Source organism: Sciurus vulgaris (assembly GCF_902686455.1).
Source record: "Sciurus vulgaris genome assembly, chromosome: 4".
In the NCBI taxonomy this organism is placed as follows: Eukaryota; Metazoa; Chordata; class Mammalia; order Rodentia; family Sciuridae; genus Sciurus; species Sciurus vulgaris.
In genome coordinates, this window is record NC_136464.1 from 30,809,136 (window position 1) to 30,830,038 (window position 20,903).

The window sequence follows — 20,903 nt, forward strand, 5'->3', positions numbered from 1 at the left end:
GTAAATGGATGGAGCTGAAGAATATCATGCTAAGTGAAATAAGCCAATCCCAAAAAGCCAAAGGTCGAATGTTTTCTCTTATATGCAGATGCTAATTTGCAATGGGGGGTGGCTAGGAAGTACAGGGTACTTTGGATTAGATAGAGGGCAATGAAGGGAGGGGAAAAAACTGAGGGGGTAGGAAGAATAGTAGAATGAACTGGACAGTATTATCCTATGTACATATACAATTACACAACTGGTGTGATACTACATCATGTACAACCAGAAGAATGAAAAGTTATACTCTATTTATGTTATGATGTGCCAAAATGCATTGTACTGTCATGTATAACTAATTAGAATAATAAAAAAATCTCCAAATCTAGTATCCCCAAATTTATAAAGTATCAGAGCACCAGCAATTTCAATTAAACATACCTCCTGTAGAAGACGTGGATCCACACAATCACCATCATCATTAAACATAGATTCCCAGCTCTCTTCAGAGGCAGTATTTCCCTCTATCTGAGAAGTTTCAGTTATATTAAATTCCATGGATGTCTCCATAGATGATTCTCCTCCAGGACACGATACACCAAATCCTATATTCTCTGAGTCATCCTGCTCTTTTGTTTTGAACTCTTCAGCAGTTCTTAGTTCATGTAATGCCTCTGTTATATCACCAGGACTATCCAGATCATTGCCCAAGGCACTCTCTAAAAGTACTTTTGTCCCATTTGACAAACTGAGTTCTGAGTCCAAAAAAGTGTTACAATTACTACCAGTAATCTTCTTTATAGGTAAGGAGGAAGCACAATCTGACAAGCTCTCTATCAACTTTCCTGTTGACTCTGTAAAACTAGATGAAATACTCTCAACATAAATATCTGAGCCAGCAGTCAGGCTGCTGAAATTTTCGGAGTCATTCTCACTTTTAGCATGAAAAGGGGATGCATCTGAACTCGTATCTATATATTTTGAGAAACTATTTGTGTTGCTACAAGTCTCATCAGCTAGTGTAACTCCAACTACACAAGGGTTGCCTATAGTTACACGACCATGTATGGCACGAGTAATATCCATCACACAAGACTTACTGGTAATGTCACCTATATTCTTGGATCCATTATCTGTATCTGTTTCATGAGCACGGACAACTGTATCAGAAGGTTTATACTTTCCACATAACTCATCAGCAGTGCTGTCACTCTTCTCATACTCTCTAATCACTGCTGGATCAATAATGTCATTTGTGCTTTCTAATTTGCTAGTCATAGTCATTTTATGAGAGATGTGACCCACAGCCTCAGGAATGGAATCTATACCTTTCTGACACAAGATGAAATCTCTACTGTTGGCTTTATCACCTACATTCTCAACTTCAAAGTCTATACAAGTTTGATCAATGACACCATCTGGACTTCCAGGAACAGAAATAGTAGGAATGCTTCCATTGCTGAGCATTCCATCTGATGTCTGCAAACCTTCTAGGACAATTTCAGAATCAGAGCTTAGTTTTACTGGTGTACGCATACTCTCAGATTTCAATATAGTAGTAAAAACTCTAGGAAACTGGGATACTATATCCACAACTTTGGCATTGGTTTCAAGTCTACTTTCCAAATCTCTGCCTTCAGAAGTTCCCCCACTTGGTTCATGCCTACTGAAGTCACAGAATTCCACATTCTGGAATGGTTGTTTCAGAACCTGAGCCTCGGTGATTTCTAAATAGGGCTGTGATACATGTATCCCCTCACATTCTGTCACAACTGTAGTTGGAACCTCCAAACACTCCATGTTCTTTGGTTGTCTTTGGAAAGGGGAAGTAGGTATAATCTCTGTATGTGGGGCTCTTTGCTGATGTTCTGGGGATAATACTTCACTGGATTCTGTGGCTTCTCTCTTGGTACAAACCTTATCCTTTTTCCTTTTTTGAAGGCATGTATCCTTTCTTAATTTGGTTGAAGATTTCCTTCCTTCCCTACAATTATGCTCCTTCCTATCAGAATTAATACTTAGTTGTTGAGTCCCAGATTTGTCTCCAAATATCTCCTTTTGGAAGAGACACACTTCTCTTTGTTCTTTTTTTAACAAAGAATTAGAAGGGCTGGAGTTTTTTTCCTTATCACCTGTGTTAAGAATCACAGTACCCCTTCGAGCTTTAGGTACATAAAGTGCCATGTCAGGCCTTTTGGCTCGAACTCTACATCTCTCTGTTTCTTGCTGCATGGTACCACCTCAATCTGAAAGAAAAGAGAGAGATTTAATTACCAAAAACTAATTACAACGTATTGAACTTACAGATTTTAAAAGATTAGGTAGAGGGCCTACTAATCCATCCTATAGAAATCCTCAAGTTAAAAAAAAAAAAAAAAGAGTAAAATCTGCCATAAAATTAATGAAATCAGGTATACAACTAATTTATTTAAAAAAAAATCTTCATGAGTTCATAAATTCTATATAAATATCCTTTTTTTGTAGTTCTCTGAACCATTGATCTCTACCTCCAAATTCTTCTCTACATTTTTAACAAGTAGTTTTTATCTTAAGCTGAATTAAAAACATTTATGAACAGTGTCACCTATTAAGTACTTATAAACACAACCATCTCCATATTCTAGGATCTTAGATTTTATTTTGAGGAGTATACTCAAGAAGGACACCAAAAAGTCAAATTTGTCAAACATAAATAAAAAATAATTTAAAGAGTAATTTGAATGTCAGATATAAGATGAAACAACAAATGGAGAAACATTTCCTACAAGAAATGGCTTTTGACCTGTTTGTTTTTGTTTTGGTACTGGGGATTGAATCCAGGGCACTTTGCCACTGAGTTACATCCCAGTTCTTTTCATTTTATTTAAAATTTTGAGACAAGGTCTCACTGAATTGTTGAGACTGGTCTCAAACTTGCAAACCTCCGGCCTCAGCCTCCAAGTTGCTGAGATTACATGTTTGTGCTACCATGCCCAGTTTGAACTATGATTTTGTAGGAAAAAAGGTTAGCAGAAAAGAGAAAGGCATTCAATTACCCTGGCTTGATCATTACATATTGTATATAAGTACTGAAACCTCACACTTTCCCCCCAAAATATGTACAATTCCTATGTGTTAATGAAAAGTAAAAATATGCCAACAGTGGTTGCACACAACTGTAATCCCAGCTACTCAGGAGGCTGAAGCAGGAAAATGGCAAGTTGGAGGCCAGTCTGGGCAACTTAGCCAAAATTCTGTCTCAAAAAAAAAAAAAAAAAGAAAGAAAGAAAGAAAGAAAAGGGTTAGGGATGTAACTCAGTGGTAGAGGGTTTGCCTAGTAGATGCAAGGCCCAGGGTTCAATTCCCAGTACAACAAATAAATAAATGAGAGGAAAAGACACTATTATCCTATTAAAGGTTAAGTATCCCTAATACTAAAAAGTTCAAAATGCTTCATAATTTGAAACTTACTGAGATTCAGCACACAGTTTTGGATTTTGAAGTATTTAGGGTTTCAGATTTTTCAATTAGTGATGGTTAACCAGTAAAGACTATGCAAACATTTCAGAATTCAAAAACTCTTAAATATAAAACATTTCCAAGTCTCAAGTATTTCAGATAAAGAAAATTAAGCCTATTTAGTTAAGAGACCTACTATAAATCTATGCTCCCAGCAAAATAAAACAGATCCAGGTAGGAAGAAGAAGGGTAGAGAACAAGAAAATTATGATGAGACAACTCACACTAGTAAAAATTCCTGACAATCTCCACCATGACTGATCAAGAGAATTTAACAAGAAATTAAACAAAGTTAAATAAAACTTTATGTACTATTAAATACAAGGAAGCATGCTAGGCAATTTCATGTTGAGTTATTCTTTAATCTTCAAAATAATGCTCTGAAGTAGAAAGGTATTTGTTTGTCCAGGGCAAAGAGAGAGAGAGGTACTTTATATAGCTAAGAAATACCCATACATACTCATATGTACCTACTATTGATATTTTGTAACATATTTCAAAGGAAAGAATGAGAAGGAAGAGGGAAAGAAAGGTTAATGAATCCTATTTATTATTGGATCCCTAATATTTAAATTGATCAAGAATACTTTCCTCAATTGTGGGTTGGAGCCCCAGTACAAAACACACACACACACACACACATACACACACACACTCTCTCTATCTCTCTCTGATGGACTACTTCTGGATATAAAAATGGTACATTATAGATCATGTAATAGAACTAGTAGGTGGACTCACAACTGATTAAATAAAGTAATGATAATGGACAGATATAAATGTGCGGATGGTTATTTAAAGGAGGATTACAGCCCTTTGAGGGTCAAATATTTTACACAATGTAGATGTAGATAATACACAATGAATGCTTATAAAATGCACGACTGACACAAAACTGATGGAATTAATAAACATCAAAAATGAGCAGATTACAAATCAATATTATCTTTTTGAAATGCTATGCTGAGCAGTATAAAGGCAAAACACAACAAATACAATAATCTGTAGGGTTAAGGAAAAAAACACAGCACAGAAGAGTTGACTTTGGTAAAATTTGCACACAGAAATATTGAAAGACTTTTACTTGGTTCACAAGAGCAAGAAAAACCAAAAATTGTGAAGGGGATGTTTAAAAACCAACATTGTCTTAGATTACAGAGTACAAAAATATGACATAAAAGAACTAAATAAAGGAATACTTCTTACCCAAAGAGGTTTAGATGAAAACATTACAGTTAACTCTATACCTGAAGGTTTGGTTGCTCTATGCAAGAGCCAAAATTTCTCTTCTGTATGTTTTTACACTTCTATAATTCTCCAGAACTCAGTGCCAGAACCCACTGGAAGAAATCAAAGGAAAACAAAGTTTAATTCAATATAAGAAAACACTCCTAAAGTTCTCCAATGCTATTATCAAGTAATGAGTTGTTTCTAGAAGAACTTAAATAAAGCATAGATGAATGACAAACATAAGAGAAAGAATTTCTATTTATAGACAATTGGTCTAGATAAATTTTAAGCATCTGTCATACCCTAAATTCTTTGATTATATTTCAAATCTGCAAAGGACCTAACAAGGATTCAAATTATATATTTTGAAAGGATATGATGTGCTATGGCTAATGGCTTTCAAAACTCAAGCTTTCTTTTTTTCTTAATACCCATAAAGCTGAAGAGCAGTGCAATAACCTTAATAGTATCTATTTTCTACCAAAACACTGAATTCATCAGTGCCATGACTAGCAATGAGCTGGTAAACTACCAACCAACTTACCCAGGGCATTTTGGAGTATTGGATGCTATTTTTGTTTATGTCAATTATGTCAACAATGTGAGTGACTTCTTTGTTAAAGTGGATAATTGTTTCTGAATAATAGAAGAATATATCCTCAGTTTTTTAAGCTATTCACAATATAATGAAACACAATACATTTATACTAGAACCATTTTCTCCATCACTTTAAGTCCAGACAATCCAGAATAATAAATCAAGCCCTGATTTATGGTGTTTGCCAATGTCTGCACTGTAAATATTCTTAATGTGGCTTATTTTCAAGCTACCGATTTGACATCAATGAACATGGAGTTGGGAAAAGACACACAGAATCACACTATTATATAGGATTATCAACACAGAGATATACGATACATATTAATTTCAAGAGCACAGATCAAAATAAAGTGTAGAAGTGATGAATTTTAAGTATTTATTCCCTTAAAAACAAAATATTTAATAGTAAGCCTATGTAGTTTAATTTTTAATAATGGCTGTGTTTAATAATCTGTGCAAAATTCCTAAAATTTTAACAATCAGTTCTCAAGCCAGTAGGAAATATGCCAGTAAACCACTAGCTGTGACCATTTTTTTTCATAACTTACAGACACAAAAAAAGGAGAAGTATCACCATCTTGTGGACTTTCAAGATATTGTCAACTTAATTTACAGCTTTGTTGAATTTTTATAAATTTCTTTTGCAAGAAATTTTGTTGCAATTTTTATGACATATTCTCCCTCCTTCCACCAAAGTTGAACTTTTTTCTTCTGAACATTCATTTAATTTTTTTTTTGTAGTTGTAGATGGACAGAATGCTTTTATTTTATTTGTTATGTAGTGCTGAGGATTGAACCTAGTGCCTCACATGTGCTAGGCAAGCGCTCTACCACTGAGCCACGCCCCAGCTCCTCTCCTAAACATTCTTAATGGCAAAGTATAGATATCACGGGCCTTTGCCCTATATACTTCACAGTATTTGTTATAAGTAGGAGTATTCTCTTTTATAACCACAATATGATCAAAACTGAAAGCTCTAATAAAAAATTGATATAATACAATGCTAATATATCAAATATAAGTATTCCAGTTTTGTAAGGGAATCTAATAATATCTTTTATTCCATATTTCCCTCTCCAATACAGAATACAGTTTAGGGTTAGGTGCTACACTAATTTTCAAGCCTCTAGCTCCTATACTCTGGAACATTTCCATAGCTTTTCACTGTCTTTTATGACACTGACATTTTGGAATAATAGCTCCCCTACTCACCGTTTTTAAGAATATTATTCATTTTAGGTTTGTCTTATGTCTCATGATTAGCCTGAGGTTATATATACTCAACTAGAACACTACAAAGGTGGTGATGTGTACTAAGGAATCACATCTGGAGGTACATGCTTTCCATCTGTCTTTCAATGATGCTCTTTACTTTATCACCCAGTTACAGTATTATCCCATTTCTCAAATTACCGTGCATTTTCTCCCTTGTAAAAAATAAGCAGTCTGTGGCATGGCACTTTAAAAGCAAGCAAATATCCGTTTCTTCATCAAAATTTCCTCCTATATTTAGCACTCCAAATGCTAAATCTGATGATTTTTAGCTGACCCAATCCTTATTATGATGGTTGCAAAATAATGATTTTTCCAAATCCAGCAGATCCTCTACGTTTACCAGTCAGTCCTTGGCCTTATTCTGAAAACAAAAGTAAACCATATGTCTTTACTCATAATGGATACTAAGATTCATTGTTAAAACCTCAGCTCTCATGGCTGGCCAATACAAGAAATGCCTACCAGGAAACATTTTCCAACTTTTACAAAATCAAAGGTAAAGCAAATATCATCCAGTGCTCCATTTATAACAAGAAGGCATAAAAGCATGTTTCCCAGGCGAAGTTACATGGTCCCTTCTCTAGACAGAGCATGTATCTCATTCTGCTCTCTTTTCTGCAAAAATGTAGAATTGAGTTTAGTGTTCAAATGTAATCATTAACTCATCCCAGATATCTGGATATGTGGTAGTATTTATTCCTCTGTTCCTTTTTAAAGTCATCTAAAATTCCTTTGAGGAGCAGTGAAGACATAATCAATTAATACATATTAATAATCAGAAATGTAAGAGCAAGGGAAATATTTAGGCAATATATTTACTTCAAATCTACTTTCAGAAGAATATATTAAGTTTCAACTTAGATTTGTTTAAATTGTTTTTTAAAATTTAAGATAAAGAAATATCTCAAATGAAAGTATACCCTGGCATCTTCTTTAAAATGGTTTGCAATAAATGATGCAACACAAAGATATTTATATAAAGTATATGGTGCCAGACCATTACAATTCTCATTATTAAAATGCCAACCTATCTTGAATGCAAGCTTCAACGGTAGACATAAAATTCAAGAGAAGAGACTAAGCACAATCCTCTGATATGGACCAAAATCTATATGGGAATTCATTTTAAAATAAATGTGGCATCCTGGTTTCAAGATGGTGGACTAGAGGGTGGTTGCATTTCATGTTGCTCCAGGACTCAGGATTCAAAAGAGGAGATATTGAGAGACTTGGGACCAACTCAAAGCCGCCAGGTGAGTCTCTCCCGTTGGGGAGGCGTCCCGGATGGGGCGGTAGTCCCTGAACGCAGGAAACTTTGTGAAGTAAAGCTGCCCAATGACACACCCCTACCCCCGCTGAAGCACAGAACTCGGACAACTGGGAGCATCGTAAAGAAGGCCGCTCAGCACAGCGCTTGGACTCGGAGCAACCACTGGGGCTCCGGGCGGCTGCCCAGAGAAGGAGCTGCGTGGCGAGCTGTTTGGACTCACAGCAACTACTCCTAAACACTGAGGGGCTGCCGGAGGAGGAGGAGGAGCGCGGCAGATCGCTTGGACTCGGAGTGACAGCACCAGAGCTACAGACGTTTGCCAGAGGAGGTGCGGAGAGTCGCTTGGACTCGGGAGTGACTGCATCAGAGCTCCAGGCAGCTGCTCAGAGGAGGAGGCGAGTGGTGAGTTGTTTGGACTCAAAGCGACGGCTCCTGAACACCGGGGGGCTGCCTGGAGGAGGCGTGCAGCAGGTCGCTTGGACTCAGAGCAACCGCTCCTGAACACCCAGGGGGCTGCCCGGAGGAGGAGGAGGAGGAGGAAGTGGCGGGTCACTTGGACTCGGAGTGACTGCCCAGGGCTACGGGCAGTTGGTGGGAGGAGGCGCGCAGTGAGTTGCTTGGACTCCTAGTGACCGCACCGGAACACCGGGCGGCTGTCCGGAGGAAGAGGCATGCGGCGGGTCGCTGGGACTCACAGCAACTGTACGGGGCTCCAGGTGGCTGCTCAGAGGGGCCGTATAGCCAGGCGATTAGGTGCAGAGCAGGGTCCCAGGACCTAGGAGGTTTCTTGGTGGAAGAGCCGCACAGAGATACGCTTAGGGATGGAGCGAAGGTTCCAGGACTGCGGGCAGATTCTCTGAGGAGAGGCAGCCTAAGGAGACTCATCTGCGAACAGTGAGGCTCCCAGGCCCAGGAGGTAGGTCCGGGCCCCTGGGAACTTAGCAGAGGAAGGCAGCCCAGCCCAGGCGGTAGTTGTAGATTGAGGGGAACCTCTAGGAGGGGAACAGACCAGCGAGACCTCCCCACCGGGTGAGTCTTCCCTGCTGGGTGAGGTTTTCCCACAAGGACGGTAAAACCAGAGACACAGGCCCAAACAGGCCTTGCCTCAGCCCGCAGCCTAGTTCCCCTTTGGATGACCATTGGTCAACAAGCGGAGGCACCTCTGCCCACTAGCAGGGAATATACCCCACCTGAAGGCCACCACCCCTAGAGAGGCAGCTTCCCTGTGGAGCACCACATTATCAACTTCCTCCAAGACTTCAGGCTACTGAAGGCTAAGAGGGGATATACTAGAAATCTTCAGGGACATTATAAGTCAATAGAGGAAATCTGCAATATCTTAGCAGTCCACTGATACATGAAGAATATGAGAAAACAAGAGAAGAAAATGTCCCAAAAAAATCTAGATGTTACATCAATAAAACCCAATGACAGTATGGCAGAAGAAATGACAGAAAGGGATTTCAGAATGTACATAACTAAAATGATCAGAGAAGCAAACAATGAGATGAAAGAGCAAATGCAGGCATTGAATGATAGCACCACTCGACAGTTAAAAGAGCAAATACAGGAAGCTAAAGATCATTTCAATAAAGAGTTAGAGATATTGAAAAAAAAAACCAAACAGAAATCCTTGAAATGAAGGAAACAATAAACCAAATTAAGAACTCCATAGAAAGCATAACCAATAGGATACAATACCTGGAAGACAGAACCTCAGATATTGAAGAAAAAATATTTAACCCTGAAAACAAAGTTGACCAAACAGAGAACATGGTTAAGAAATGAACAGAATCTCCAAGAACTATGGGATATCATGAAAAGACCAAATTTAAGAATTATTGGGATTGAGGAAGGCTTAGAGAAACAAACCAAAGGAATGAACAATCTAGTCAATGAAATAATATCAGAAAATTTCCCAAATCTGAAGAATGAAATGGAAAATCAAGTTCAAGAGGCTTATAAGACTCCAAATACACAAAATTACAACAGACCCACACCAAGGCACATTATAATGAAAATACTTAGCATACAAAATAAAGACAGAATTTTAAAGGCTGTGAGAGAAAAGAACCAAATTACATTCAGGGGGAAACCATTATGGATATCAGCAGATTTTTCAATCAAGACCCCAAAAGCTAGAAGGGCCTGGAACAACACTTTTCAAGCCCTGAAAGAAAATGGATGCCAACCAAGATTCTTATACCCAGCAAAACTTACCTTCAAATTTGACGATGAAATAAAATCCTTCCATGATAAACAAAAGCTAAAAGAATTTACAAAAAGAAAGCCAGCATTACAGAACATTCTCAGCAAAATATTCCATGAGGAAGAGATGAAAAACAAAGAAGCAAATCAGCAAAGGGAGGAATTATCCTAAAGGAATTGTCAAATAAAGGAGGAACCAAGTCGTGTCAAAAAAATAAATAAATAAATAAATTAATTAATTAATTAATTAAAATAAATAAACCAAATGACCGGGAATACAAATCATATCTCAATAATAACCCTGAATGTTAATGGCCTGAATTCATCAATCAAAAGACATAGACTGGCAGATTGGATTAAAAAGAAAGATCCAACAATATGTTGCCTGCAAGAGACTCACCTCATAGAAAAAGATACCCATAGACTAAAGGTGAAAGGATGGGGAAAAACATACCATGCACATGGACTCAGCAAAAAAGCTGGAGTATCCATCCTCATTTCCGATAATGTGGACTTCAAGCCAAAGTTAGTCAGAAGGGATAAAAAAGGACATTTCATACTGCTCAAGGGAAGCATAAATCAGCAAGACAAAACAATCATAAACATCTATGCCCCAAACAGTGGCTCATCCATGTATGTCAAACAAATCCTTCTCAATTTCAGAAACCAAATAGACCATAACACAATAATACCAGGTGATTTTAACACACCTCTCTCACCACTGGACAGATCTTCCAGACAAAAATTGAACAAAGAAACCATAGATCTCAATAACACAATCAATAATTTAGACTTAACAGTCATTTATAGAATTTACCATCCAACCAAGAGCGAATACTTTCTTCTCAGCAGCACATGGATCCTTCTCTAAAATAGACCATATATTATGCCACAAAGCTAATGTTAGCAAATACAGGAAGATAGAGACACTACCTTGTATTCTATCAGATCATAATGGATTGAAGTTAGAAATAAATGAAAGAGTAAAACACAGAAACTATTCCAACATCTGGAGATTAAACAATATGCTATTATATGATGAATGGATAACAGAAGATATTAGGAAGGAAATTAAAAACTTCTTAGAGGTCAATGAGAACAAAGAAACATCATATTAAAATCTCTGGGACACTATGAAAGCAGTACTGAGAGGAAAATATATTTCATGGAGCGCATTCAATAAAAGAAGTAAAACTCAACAAATAAACAACCTAAGACTACAGCTCAAAGCCCTAGAAAAATCAGAACAGACCAACACCAAAAGTAATAGAAGACAGGAAATAGTTAAACTGAGAGCTGAAATCAATGAAATTGAAACAAAAGAAACAATACAAAAAATTGACAAAATAAATAGTTGGTTCTTCGAAAAAATAAACAAAATTGATAAACCTTTAGCCACACTAACAAAGAGAAGACAAGAGAAAACCCAAATCACTAAAATTCGGAATGAACAAGGAAATACCACCACAGACATGAGTGAAATACAAAACATAATTAGAAGCTATTTTGAAAATCTATACTCCAACAAAATAGAAAATTTTGAAGACATCAACAGATTTCTAGAGACATATGAATTGCCTAAACTGAACGAGGAGGACATACACAATTTAAATAGACCAATTTCAAGTAATGAAATAGAAGAAGTCATCAAAAGCCTACCAACAAAGAAAAGTCCGGGACCAGATGGGTTCTCAGCCGAGTTCTACAAAACCTTTAAAGAAGAGCTCATTCCAATACTCCTCAAAGTATTCCATAAAATAGAAGAGGAGGGAACCCTCCCAAACTCATTCTATGAAGCCAATATTACCCTGATACCGAAACCAGACAGAGACACATAGAGGAAAGAAAATTTCAGACCAATATCCTTAATGATATTGTATCATTAAAATCGCATACAAAACATATTAAAAAGATAGTGCACCATGGTCAAGTGGGTTTCATCCCAGGGATGCAAGGTTGGCTCAACATCCGGAAATCAATAAATGTAATTCACCCTATTAATAGACTTAAAGTCAAGAATCACATGATTATTTCAATAGATGCAGAAAAAGCATTTGATAAAATACAGCACCCCTTCATGCTCAAAACACTAGAAAAAATAGGGATAGTGGGAACATTCCTTAACATTGTAAAGAACATCTATGCTAAGCCCATGGCTAATATCATTCTAAATGGTGAAAAACTGAAAGCATTCCCCTAAAAACTGGAACAAGGCAGGGATGCCCTCTTTCACCACTTCTATTCAATATCGTCCTTGAAACTCTAGCCAGAGCAATTAGACAGACCAAAGAAATTAAAGGGATACGAATAGGAAAAGAACTCAAACTATTCCTATTTGCTGATGATGTGATTATATACTTAGAGGAACCAGGAAATTCCACCAGAAAACTTTTAGAACTCATAAGTGAATTCAGTAAAGTAGCGGGATATAAGATCAATGAACATAAATCAAATGCATTTTTATACATAAGTGATGAATCTTTGGAAAGAATAATTAGGAAAACTACCCCATTCACAATAGCCTTGAAAAAAATAAAATGAGGAAAACAACTCCATTTGCAATAGCCTCAAAAAAAAAATGAAATACTTGGGTATCAATTTAACCAAAGAGGTAAAAGATCTCTACAATGAAAACTACAAAACACTGAAGAAAGAAATTAAGGAAGACCTTAGAAGATGGAAAGAGGAAAACAACTCCATTTGCAATAGCCTCAAAAAAAAATGAAATACTTGGGTATCAATCTAACAAAAGAGGTGAAAGACCTCTACAATGAGAACTAGAGAACACTAAAGAAAGAAATTAAAGAAAATCTTAGAAGATGGAAAGATCTCCCATGTTCTTGGATAGGAAGAATTAATATTGTCAAAATGGCCATACTACCAAAAGTGCTATACAGATTCAATGCAATTCCAGTTAAAATTCCAATGGTGTACCTTACAGAAATAGAGCAAGCAATTAGGAAATTCATCTGGAAGAATAAGAAACCCAGAATAACTAAAGCAATCCTTAGCAGAAAGAGAGAAGCAGGGGGTATTGCAATACCAGATCTTCAACTCTACTACAAAGCAACAGTAACAAAAACGGCATGGTATTGGTACCAAAATAGAACGGTAGATAAACGGTACAGAATAGAGGACATGGACACAAACCCAAATAAATACAATTTTCTCATACTAGACAAAGGGGCCAAAAATATGCAATGGAGAAAAGATAGCCTCTTCAACAAATGGTGCTGGGAAAACTGGAAATCCATATGCAACAGAATGAAATTAAACCCCTATCTCTCACCCTGCACAAAACTCAACTCAAAATGGATCAAGGACCTCCGAATCAGACCAGAGACCCTGCATCTTATAGAAGAAAAAGTAGGTCCAGATCTTCAACATGTTGGCTTAGGACCAGACTTCCTCAACAGGACTCCCATAGCACAAGAAATAAAAGCAAGAATCAACAACTGGGATAGATTCAAACTAAAAAGCTTTCGCTCAGCAAAGGAAACTATCAGCAATGCGAAGAAAGAGCCTACAGAGTGGGAGAAAATCTTTGCCAGTCATACTTCAGATAGAGCACTAATCTCCAGAATCTATAAAGAACTCAAAAAACTCTACACCAAGAATGCAAATAATCCAATCGACAAATAGGCTAAGGAAATGAACAGACACTTCACAGAAGAAGATCTACAAGCAACCAACAATCATATGGGAAAATGTTCAACATCTCTAGTAATAAGAGAAATGCAAATCAAAATCACACTAAGATTCCATCTCACCCCAATTAGAATGGCGATTATCAAGAATACAAGCAACAACAGGTGTTGGCGAGGATGTGGGGAGAAAGGTACACTCATACATTGCTGGTGGGGCTGCAAATTAGTGCAGCCACTCTGGAAAGCAGTGTGGAGATTCCTTAGAAAACTTGGAATGGAACCACCATTTGACCCAGCTATCCCACTCCTTGGCCTATACCCAAAGGGCTTAAAATCAGCATACTACAGAGATACAGCCACATCAATGTTCATAGCTGCTCAATTCACAATAGCCAGATTGTGGAACCAACCTAGATGTCCTTCAATTGATGAATGGATAAAGAAACTGTGATATATATATATATATATATACACACACAATGGAATATTACTCAGCCATAAAGAATGATAAAATTATGGCATTTGCAGGCAAATGGATGAAATTGGAGAATATCATGCTAAGTGAGATAAGCCAATCTCAAAAAACCAAAGGACAAATGATATCGCTAATAAGTGGAGGATGACACATAATGGGGAGTGGGAGGGGTTAGTGTTAGGGTTAGAGATAGGGTTAGGGAGGGGCGCAAGAATGGAGGAAGGAAGGACTGTATAGAGGGAAAAGAGGGGTGGGAGGGGTAGGGAGAAGGGAAAAAATAACAGAATGAATCAAACAACATTACCCTATGTAAATTTATGATTACACAAATGGTATGCCTTTATGCCATGTACAAACAGAGAAACAACATGTATCCCATTTGTTTACAATAAAAAAGAAAAAATATGTAAAAAAAAAAATGTGGCATCTTAATGCAATGGGAAAATACGGAGCATTCAATGCCAGGGCAGATGCCTGGCTATTTATTTGGCTTGTCAATACAGAGGATTTTACACTATATTCAAGTGAGACTGGTCTGTTTTTCCTCTTAGTGTTGGGTATGACATAATTGGATTATGAAGGTTACTGCAAGACACAGTAAATTAGTTAAAAACATAAAGCAGGGCTTACTGTTCTATGTGAGCAGAACTTACATGTAGCACTATTGTGGAATAATTTTTGGTGATATTTTAAAATGATTCATTTTCAATGTTAAAGACAAATCTTTCTCCTTAGTCTGACAAACGCATTTTTCTAGAAAATCTGGCTTTTTAATAAAATACATTTTTAGTTTTAGATGGACACAATACCTTAATTTTATTTATTTGTTTATTTTCATGGGGTGCTGAGGATCAAACTCAGTGCCTCACACATGCAAGGCAAACACTCTACCACTGAGTCACAACCTCAGCACCCAAAATCTGCTTTTTGACTTAAGTTTTAAAATTAATCGATACAAAAGTTACTCATGGTCCTTCCTTGCTATATATTGCTTTATCTTTGCTATAGTTGCCATTATGTCCTCTGTTTTTTTTCTTAACAGAATTTATTTGTATCTTCATTCTTTTTTATTTGATCAGTCCTGTCAGAAATCTATTCTATAAACCTTTGGACCAGATTTGGGTTTTATGAATTGTCTCTACTTTTTATTTTTCTACTTCATTAATTTCTGCTCCCATCTTTATTTCCTTCCTTCAGTTTTCCTTAGGATTATTCCATCTTTTATTACCTTCAGTTAGTGACTTCATTGACTACATGTCAGTTATTTGTAATTGCTACTTTTATTTGTATTACAAAGATTTTCAAACATAAAATAGAGAAAATATCATGAACTGTCATCACCCATCACCTAGCTTCAAATCATGGTCAATGTTTCTTTTATCCATGCACACCTCTCAACTACTGAATTATTTTAAAGGAATTCCCAGATATTATTTCATTCCATCCTGAAATATTTCTGTACATATCTTTAAAAGTTTTAAAAATACAACCACAGTACCGAGTTTCACCTTTTTAAAAAAGAAATAACAATTCTTTCTACTGTCACATATCCAGTGTTCAAAATCTGCCAATTGCCTCTTATTATTTTTTTGAAAACTGAGTTTGTTAAAATCAGGATCCAAAAAGACCTACAGGTTTGCTTTGGTCTTTCAATCTATTGGTGTCCACCAACCTACTGTATTTTCCAGTCCTGACACTTGTTTAAGAAAGTATTATTTGTTCTATATAATGTCTCACATTCTGAATTTTGATGATTGCATGCTCATGGTGTTTTTAAATTAAGTTCTTATAGCTTCTGTACTTCCCAGAAAGGTGGTATTTGATCCTAGAAGCTTAACAGGATTTGGATTCAATTTTTTATCACAAGCATTCTTCCCAGCTGGTGCTATAAACTTCCTATTGTATCACATCAGGGAGCAAATAAAACCTGACTGCCTCCTTTTTGTAATGCTAACATTGATCAGTGGACCCAGGCACTGTTAGCCTGAACTATCCATTTTAAAACTGCCCACTGACCTTCTACCTAAACATTTTAGCAATCTTTGATGAAAAATCCCAAGATAAAAAGAAAAATGTCAAGATAGACTATTTCATCAGGGTTTACAAAATGATGACATTCTGTCATTCTTTCTGTGTATGTTACCTGGGTTTTCAAACTAAACTTTCATCAACTATTTTGTGACTCAGAGGTAGATCTCTCATAGATAAGACAGAATGAATACATAATTCTTCAGCAGTTGCTGAATGACTTGGTCACTTGGCATCCTCCAAAGGTGAACAATGTAATCATTTTGTCTTAACAAAACAAAGTGAACAACAACAACAAAATCCCTCACAGACTTATCTCGTCTTTCAATTCATTAAATGAAGCCCAAACTATCTTTGGCTAATGGCAACCCCTTCAAGGTTCTTTGGACACAATCCCCAGTTTTTTTTGATGCTTTCTAGTATGGCATCTTATACAAGACTTACTAAAAGTTGAATAAGTCATCTAATTCAAGGAGTCCTGTTTCATTTCAGTGAAAAATAGTATTTTAAAATAACAATCTGGGCACTATGACATTTCACTGCTACTTGTTAGTTCTGATTCTTGGAATTGAAGAATTACAAAACGTTTCCATGTTTTTTTCTTTTTAACTCACAAGTGTTTTAGAAATATCTGCCAAATGTATATATTAAATTGATTTCCAAGTTAATTACACGTAGTCTAAATGAAACCAATTCTTTCAAATTTGTTGACTGTTTTCATAGTGTAGTAAATGGTTAATTTTGGTAAATATCTCATCTGTATCTAAAAAAAAAAAAAAATCACATAAATGATCTAAAGTACTGTGTAGGGGCTTAACTCAGTGGCAGAATACTTGCCTAGCATGCACAAATCCCTGGGGTTCCATCTTGAGCACCACCAAAAAAAAAAAAAGAAAAAAAGAAAAAAAAGTATTATTCGAACCACATCCTCATTTTGTCTGCTTAACTAATCAATTAACTAATTATTCACTAAGTTTGTGGATTTGACCTCTCCTAATTTTGCCATATTTTAATGTAATTTTTAAAAGTTATGTCATCAAGTACTTATACTGAGAACTGACCTAACTTCCTGGTAAAATGCTACATTTACCTAAAATTAGGTAGTGACTCCTTCCACTGTTGATTTATGGAGAAGAGGGCTAAAATCTATTTTGCATAAACATTATGTACCTACACAAACTTTCATCTGGTTAGGTATCTTTGCTTGTCCTTTCATTTTCAACCTCTGTGTCATGTTTTAGGTGGTTTTCTCACAAACAGCATAAAACTGAATTGTGCATTTTTTTTTTACCCAATCTGTTAATCTTTTTAATTATCAAATTTAGTGTCCATTTAGAGTTATTGTGATTATAGAAACATCAGAAAGTACTTTTAGTTTTAAATTTTGTGTCTCCTTTTTATTTATGCTGCTTCTTTTCCTGCTTTCTTGGAGACTGAACAAGTTTTATTTTTTCTCAACTCTTAGGAAAGCTATATACTCTGATTTGAGAATTTGAGCTCAGTCTTTCCACTGATTCTACTCAATCAGGGCAATAACTTCAGATCTATCTTCCTAGCTATCAGTCTTCTTTTCACATGTGCCTATTCTACATTTTAACCTACCCAATTAGCTTTTAAATTAATGGCTATAATTTTTTTTTTTTTTAATACTGGGGACTAAACCCAGGGGTGCTCTGCCACTGAGCTACACCCCCAGTCCCCTTGAGATAGGATCTTGTTAAATTGTTGAGGCTGCCCTGGACTTTATAATCCTGCCTCAGCCTTCAGAGTCACTGGGATTACAAATGTGCATTATTGTGCCTGGCTGGCTATGGTTTCTATTATATAAATTCCACTTATCTCATACCCTCTCTCTGATCTCCCTGGTCATATATTTTTTAGAGTTTCATTACTATTCTTGTTATTCTTTTTTAAAGTTTCTGTTTGCATCTATCTTTCGTTGTATTTAATATTTTTACACTATTGTCAAAAATTATAATTATGGCATTTAATTTTAATTTATAAGTTGCACTGAATTATTATAATTTAAAGTTATATCATCAAGTACATGGACTGAGAATTTTTTGAATAGTTTTTGAAGTTCCTGAGGATTTAATAGTTTACTTTGTTTTGCCTAATGCATTTTTTGTTTCGTTTTTTTTAATTTGGAATAGTGAGCTGAACTTTGGTGAGACTTTACAGAACTCCATCCAGCTAGACTATAAATGTCCTTTTACAATGGTTCTGCAATAATGTTAAATTTTCAGTTTGGGGTGTTCTGGACCATACATGTGAAAAATAAACCTACAAGAAGGTAAACCAGTAGTTATAAATTCCCAGAGAAAACTTTTTCCCTTCATTCAGAGCTCAGACTAAAAACTTGCTTATTTTCTATGAGCTCACTTAAAAGTTTACTTATTTTTTTTCTGTGACGCTGAGTAATTTTTTTTTTTTCTAGTCTACCTTTTGAGTAGGTATACTCCTCTTTGAGAGTTAAGGGCTTTAAGGAATAAACTAAGTAACTAACTCCTATTTACTACATGGTTGTTAAAATTCAAGCTTCTTCATAACTAACAACAGCAACCATTAGCCATTAGTAAAAGTAAAAAATAACCCCGAATCATAAGCAATCTAAATAGGAATGTTTTTATGATGACACAGCCACACAATGAGTGGATATTCAAAACAAGTGAAAAAAAGGAAATTATAATTCCAACCCATTTTTTCTTATACAAAAGTATGTGCGTGTGGGGTGTGGCTCACTGACAGCTGCCTGGCACAGACAAGGCCCTAGGTTTGATCCACAGCATTGCTAATAAATAAATAAATTCATGATCCACACATGAGCAGTCTTTACCTCAGACAAATAATTATATGTATGGCACAATGGAGTTTTATTCAGTCATAAAGAAAAATGAACTTGAGACCATTATGTTAAATGAAACAAGTCAAACCCGAAGGCCAATGGTCATGTTTTCTCTCATATGTGGAAGCTAGAGAGGAAAAAGGAAAAGAAAGGTAAAGTGGGGATCTCATAAAAAGCAAAGGGAGATCAGTGAGGCTGGGGCAAAAGGACAGTTAGTGTAGGTAATGAGTGACTGGGTCAGGAAGATGAGGATTGATTCAAGAGGAAATAAATGCTAATACCTTCAAGACACTTCCCCTCCTCTAACCTGTTGCCAAGGTCACCTGATTCCAAGGAATTGTTCCTTCCTGCAAGGGGTTGTTAATGAGTAGCTAGTGAGTACCCTGGATAGTTCCCTTCCTGCCTATAACCGTGGGCAGCTTGTTCCTGCCCTTGGATCACTCTACCTTTTGGGTGACATAGGCAGGATGGGAGAAGGGGGCATGAACACAAAGGAAATCTAAAATGTACAAAAAGGGCAGGACACCCTACTCCCTCAGGCACCAACCTGGACCCCGTTCTCTACAGGAGTCTCTGTCTCTCTCTCTGTTCTATCCTTTAAATAAAACTTTTTGTTCTTGCCTCTGTTTCTCTCAGGTGTTCGATCTTCAACACCAGGGAAACAAGACTCGAACCTGATTCTCAACACCGGTATCACAGTAGAACGGAGGAAAGGGGCTGTGAAGTGCTGTGGAGTAATATTGGCCAAACTATGCTGTTATATTGTGTGCATATTCTAATACGTAAAAACAAATCCAACCATTATGTGCCACTATAGTGTACCAATTTTTAAAAAAGTAGAGGTATGGTATAAGTTACTAAGCTTCAAGTTTACTCAAAACAAAAATGAGAATAAAAGACTTATTTTGGGCAGATTAAGTAAGATTGTACCTATATAGAAATTTGTCAGGCATGGTAAAGTCTCCATAGAAGTTAGCTAATCAGTAAGCAATAAGTTTTAAATTTGGAAGAGAGTCAGAAGTTCTTAAAATATTACAATGTGTACTGTTCACCTGTAAAATTCATTACAGGACACTAACATCAACTCACTTATATATCATAGCTTTATCCATCAATCTCCCACTAATAGCGCAATGTTGTAAACATCTAATAATATAAAGTAAACTCAATGAAAGCAATTGTATCATGAAAATTCAAATCTTGAAAAGAGTGTGAAATTTCATGAAGTCTATGTAAATATTGAAAAAGATACTCATCTCACAGCAAAAAGGGGAAATTCAATATAAATGAGACAGAATAGGAATCAAGAAAAAAAGAAAATATGAAGGGATTAAGAAAATCTCTGGAGAAACTGGTAAAATCCTCAACACTTGCTAAAACTTGTTCACTAGTTTGATCTATATGATAAATGCTAGGAAAATCAAAGACAAAATGAAGTATGCTATCAGACTATCAAAAATTTTATTGGAAAAATTATGCCAAGAAACTATCACATCATTTTTTGTTTTGCTCAACCTGAGGATTAAATCGAGGGCGTGCAAATGCTACACACACACCGTACCCACTGAGCCACATCCCAGCGGCTCCATCCTTTGTCAATTCTGAGAATCAGCACAACTACAATTACAACATACTTTTTATGAAATACATGGCAAAACAAATGTTTTCATTTCTGAAGGTCATCTCTAATCAATCTTTTTCTGAAGTTAATAATCAAAAAACTTTAGTTTCCATCTTTAATAGGCCGATTTTTAAGAGGTGTTTTCCAAGTTATCTACCAATTTTCTCAATTGGCAAGAGTTTCTCATAAATGTATATTCCTAAGGAGAAAAAGACTATCTAAACT

At 36.1% G+C, this 20,903-nt stretch overlaps 1 protein-coding gene across 2 annotated transcripts in view; it reads right to left on the minus strand.

Annotated features, from left to right (window-relative positions):
• R3HCC1L (R3H domain and coiled-coil containing 1 like) overlaps positions 1-6,954 on the minus strand; it is a 39,660-nt gene extending 32,706 nt beyond the window's left edge. Inside the window, exons 1-3 of one of the 2 annotated variants that reach the window (XM_079137827.1) lie at positions 6,723-6,954; positions 4,684-4,817; positions 421-2,225 (exon numbers count right to left, since the gene is read on the minus strand). In XM_079137827.1, the coding sequence (XP_078993953.1) occupies positions 421-2,211 (1,791 nt within the window). In that variant the 5' untranslated portion in view covers positions 2,212-2,225; positions 4,684-4,817; positions 6,723-6,954. The remainder of the gene's footprint in view (positions 1-420; positions 2,226-4,683; positions 4,818-6,722) is intronic. The other variant, XM_079137828.1, reaches the window with a different exon arrangement.
• Between the last annotated feature and the right edge of the window lie 13,949 nt (positions 6,955-20,903).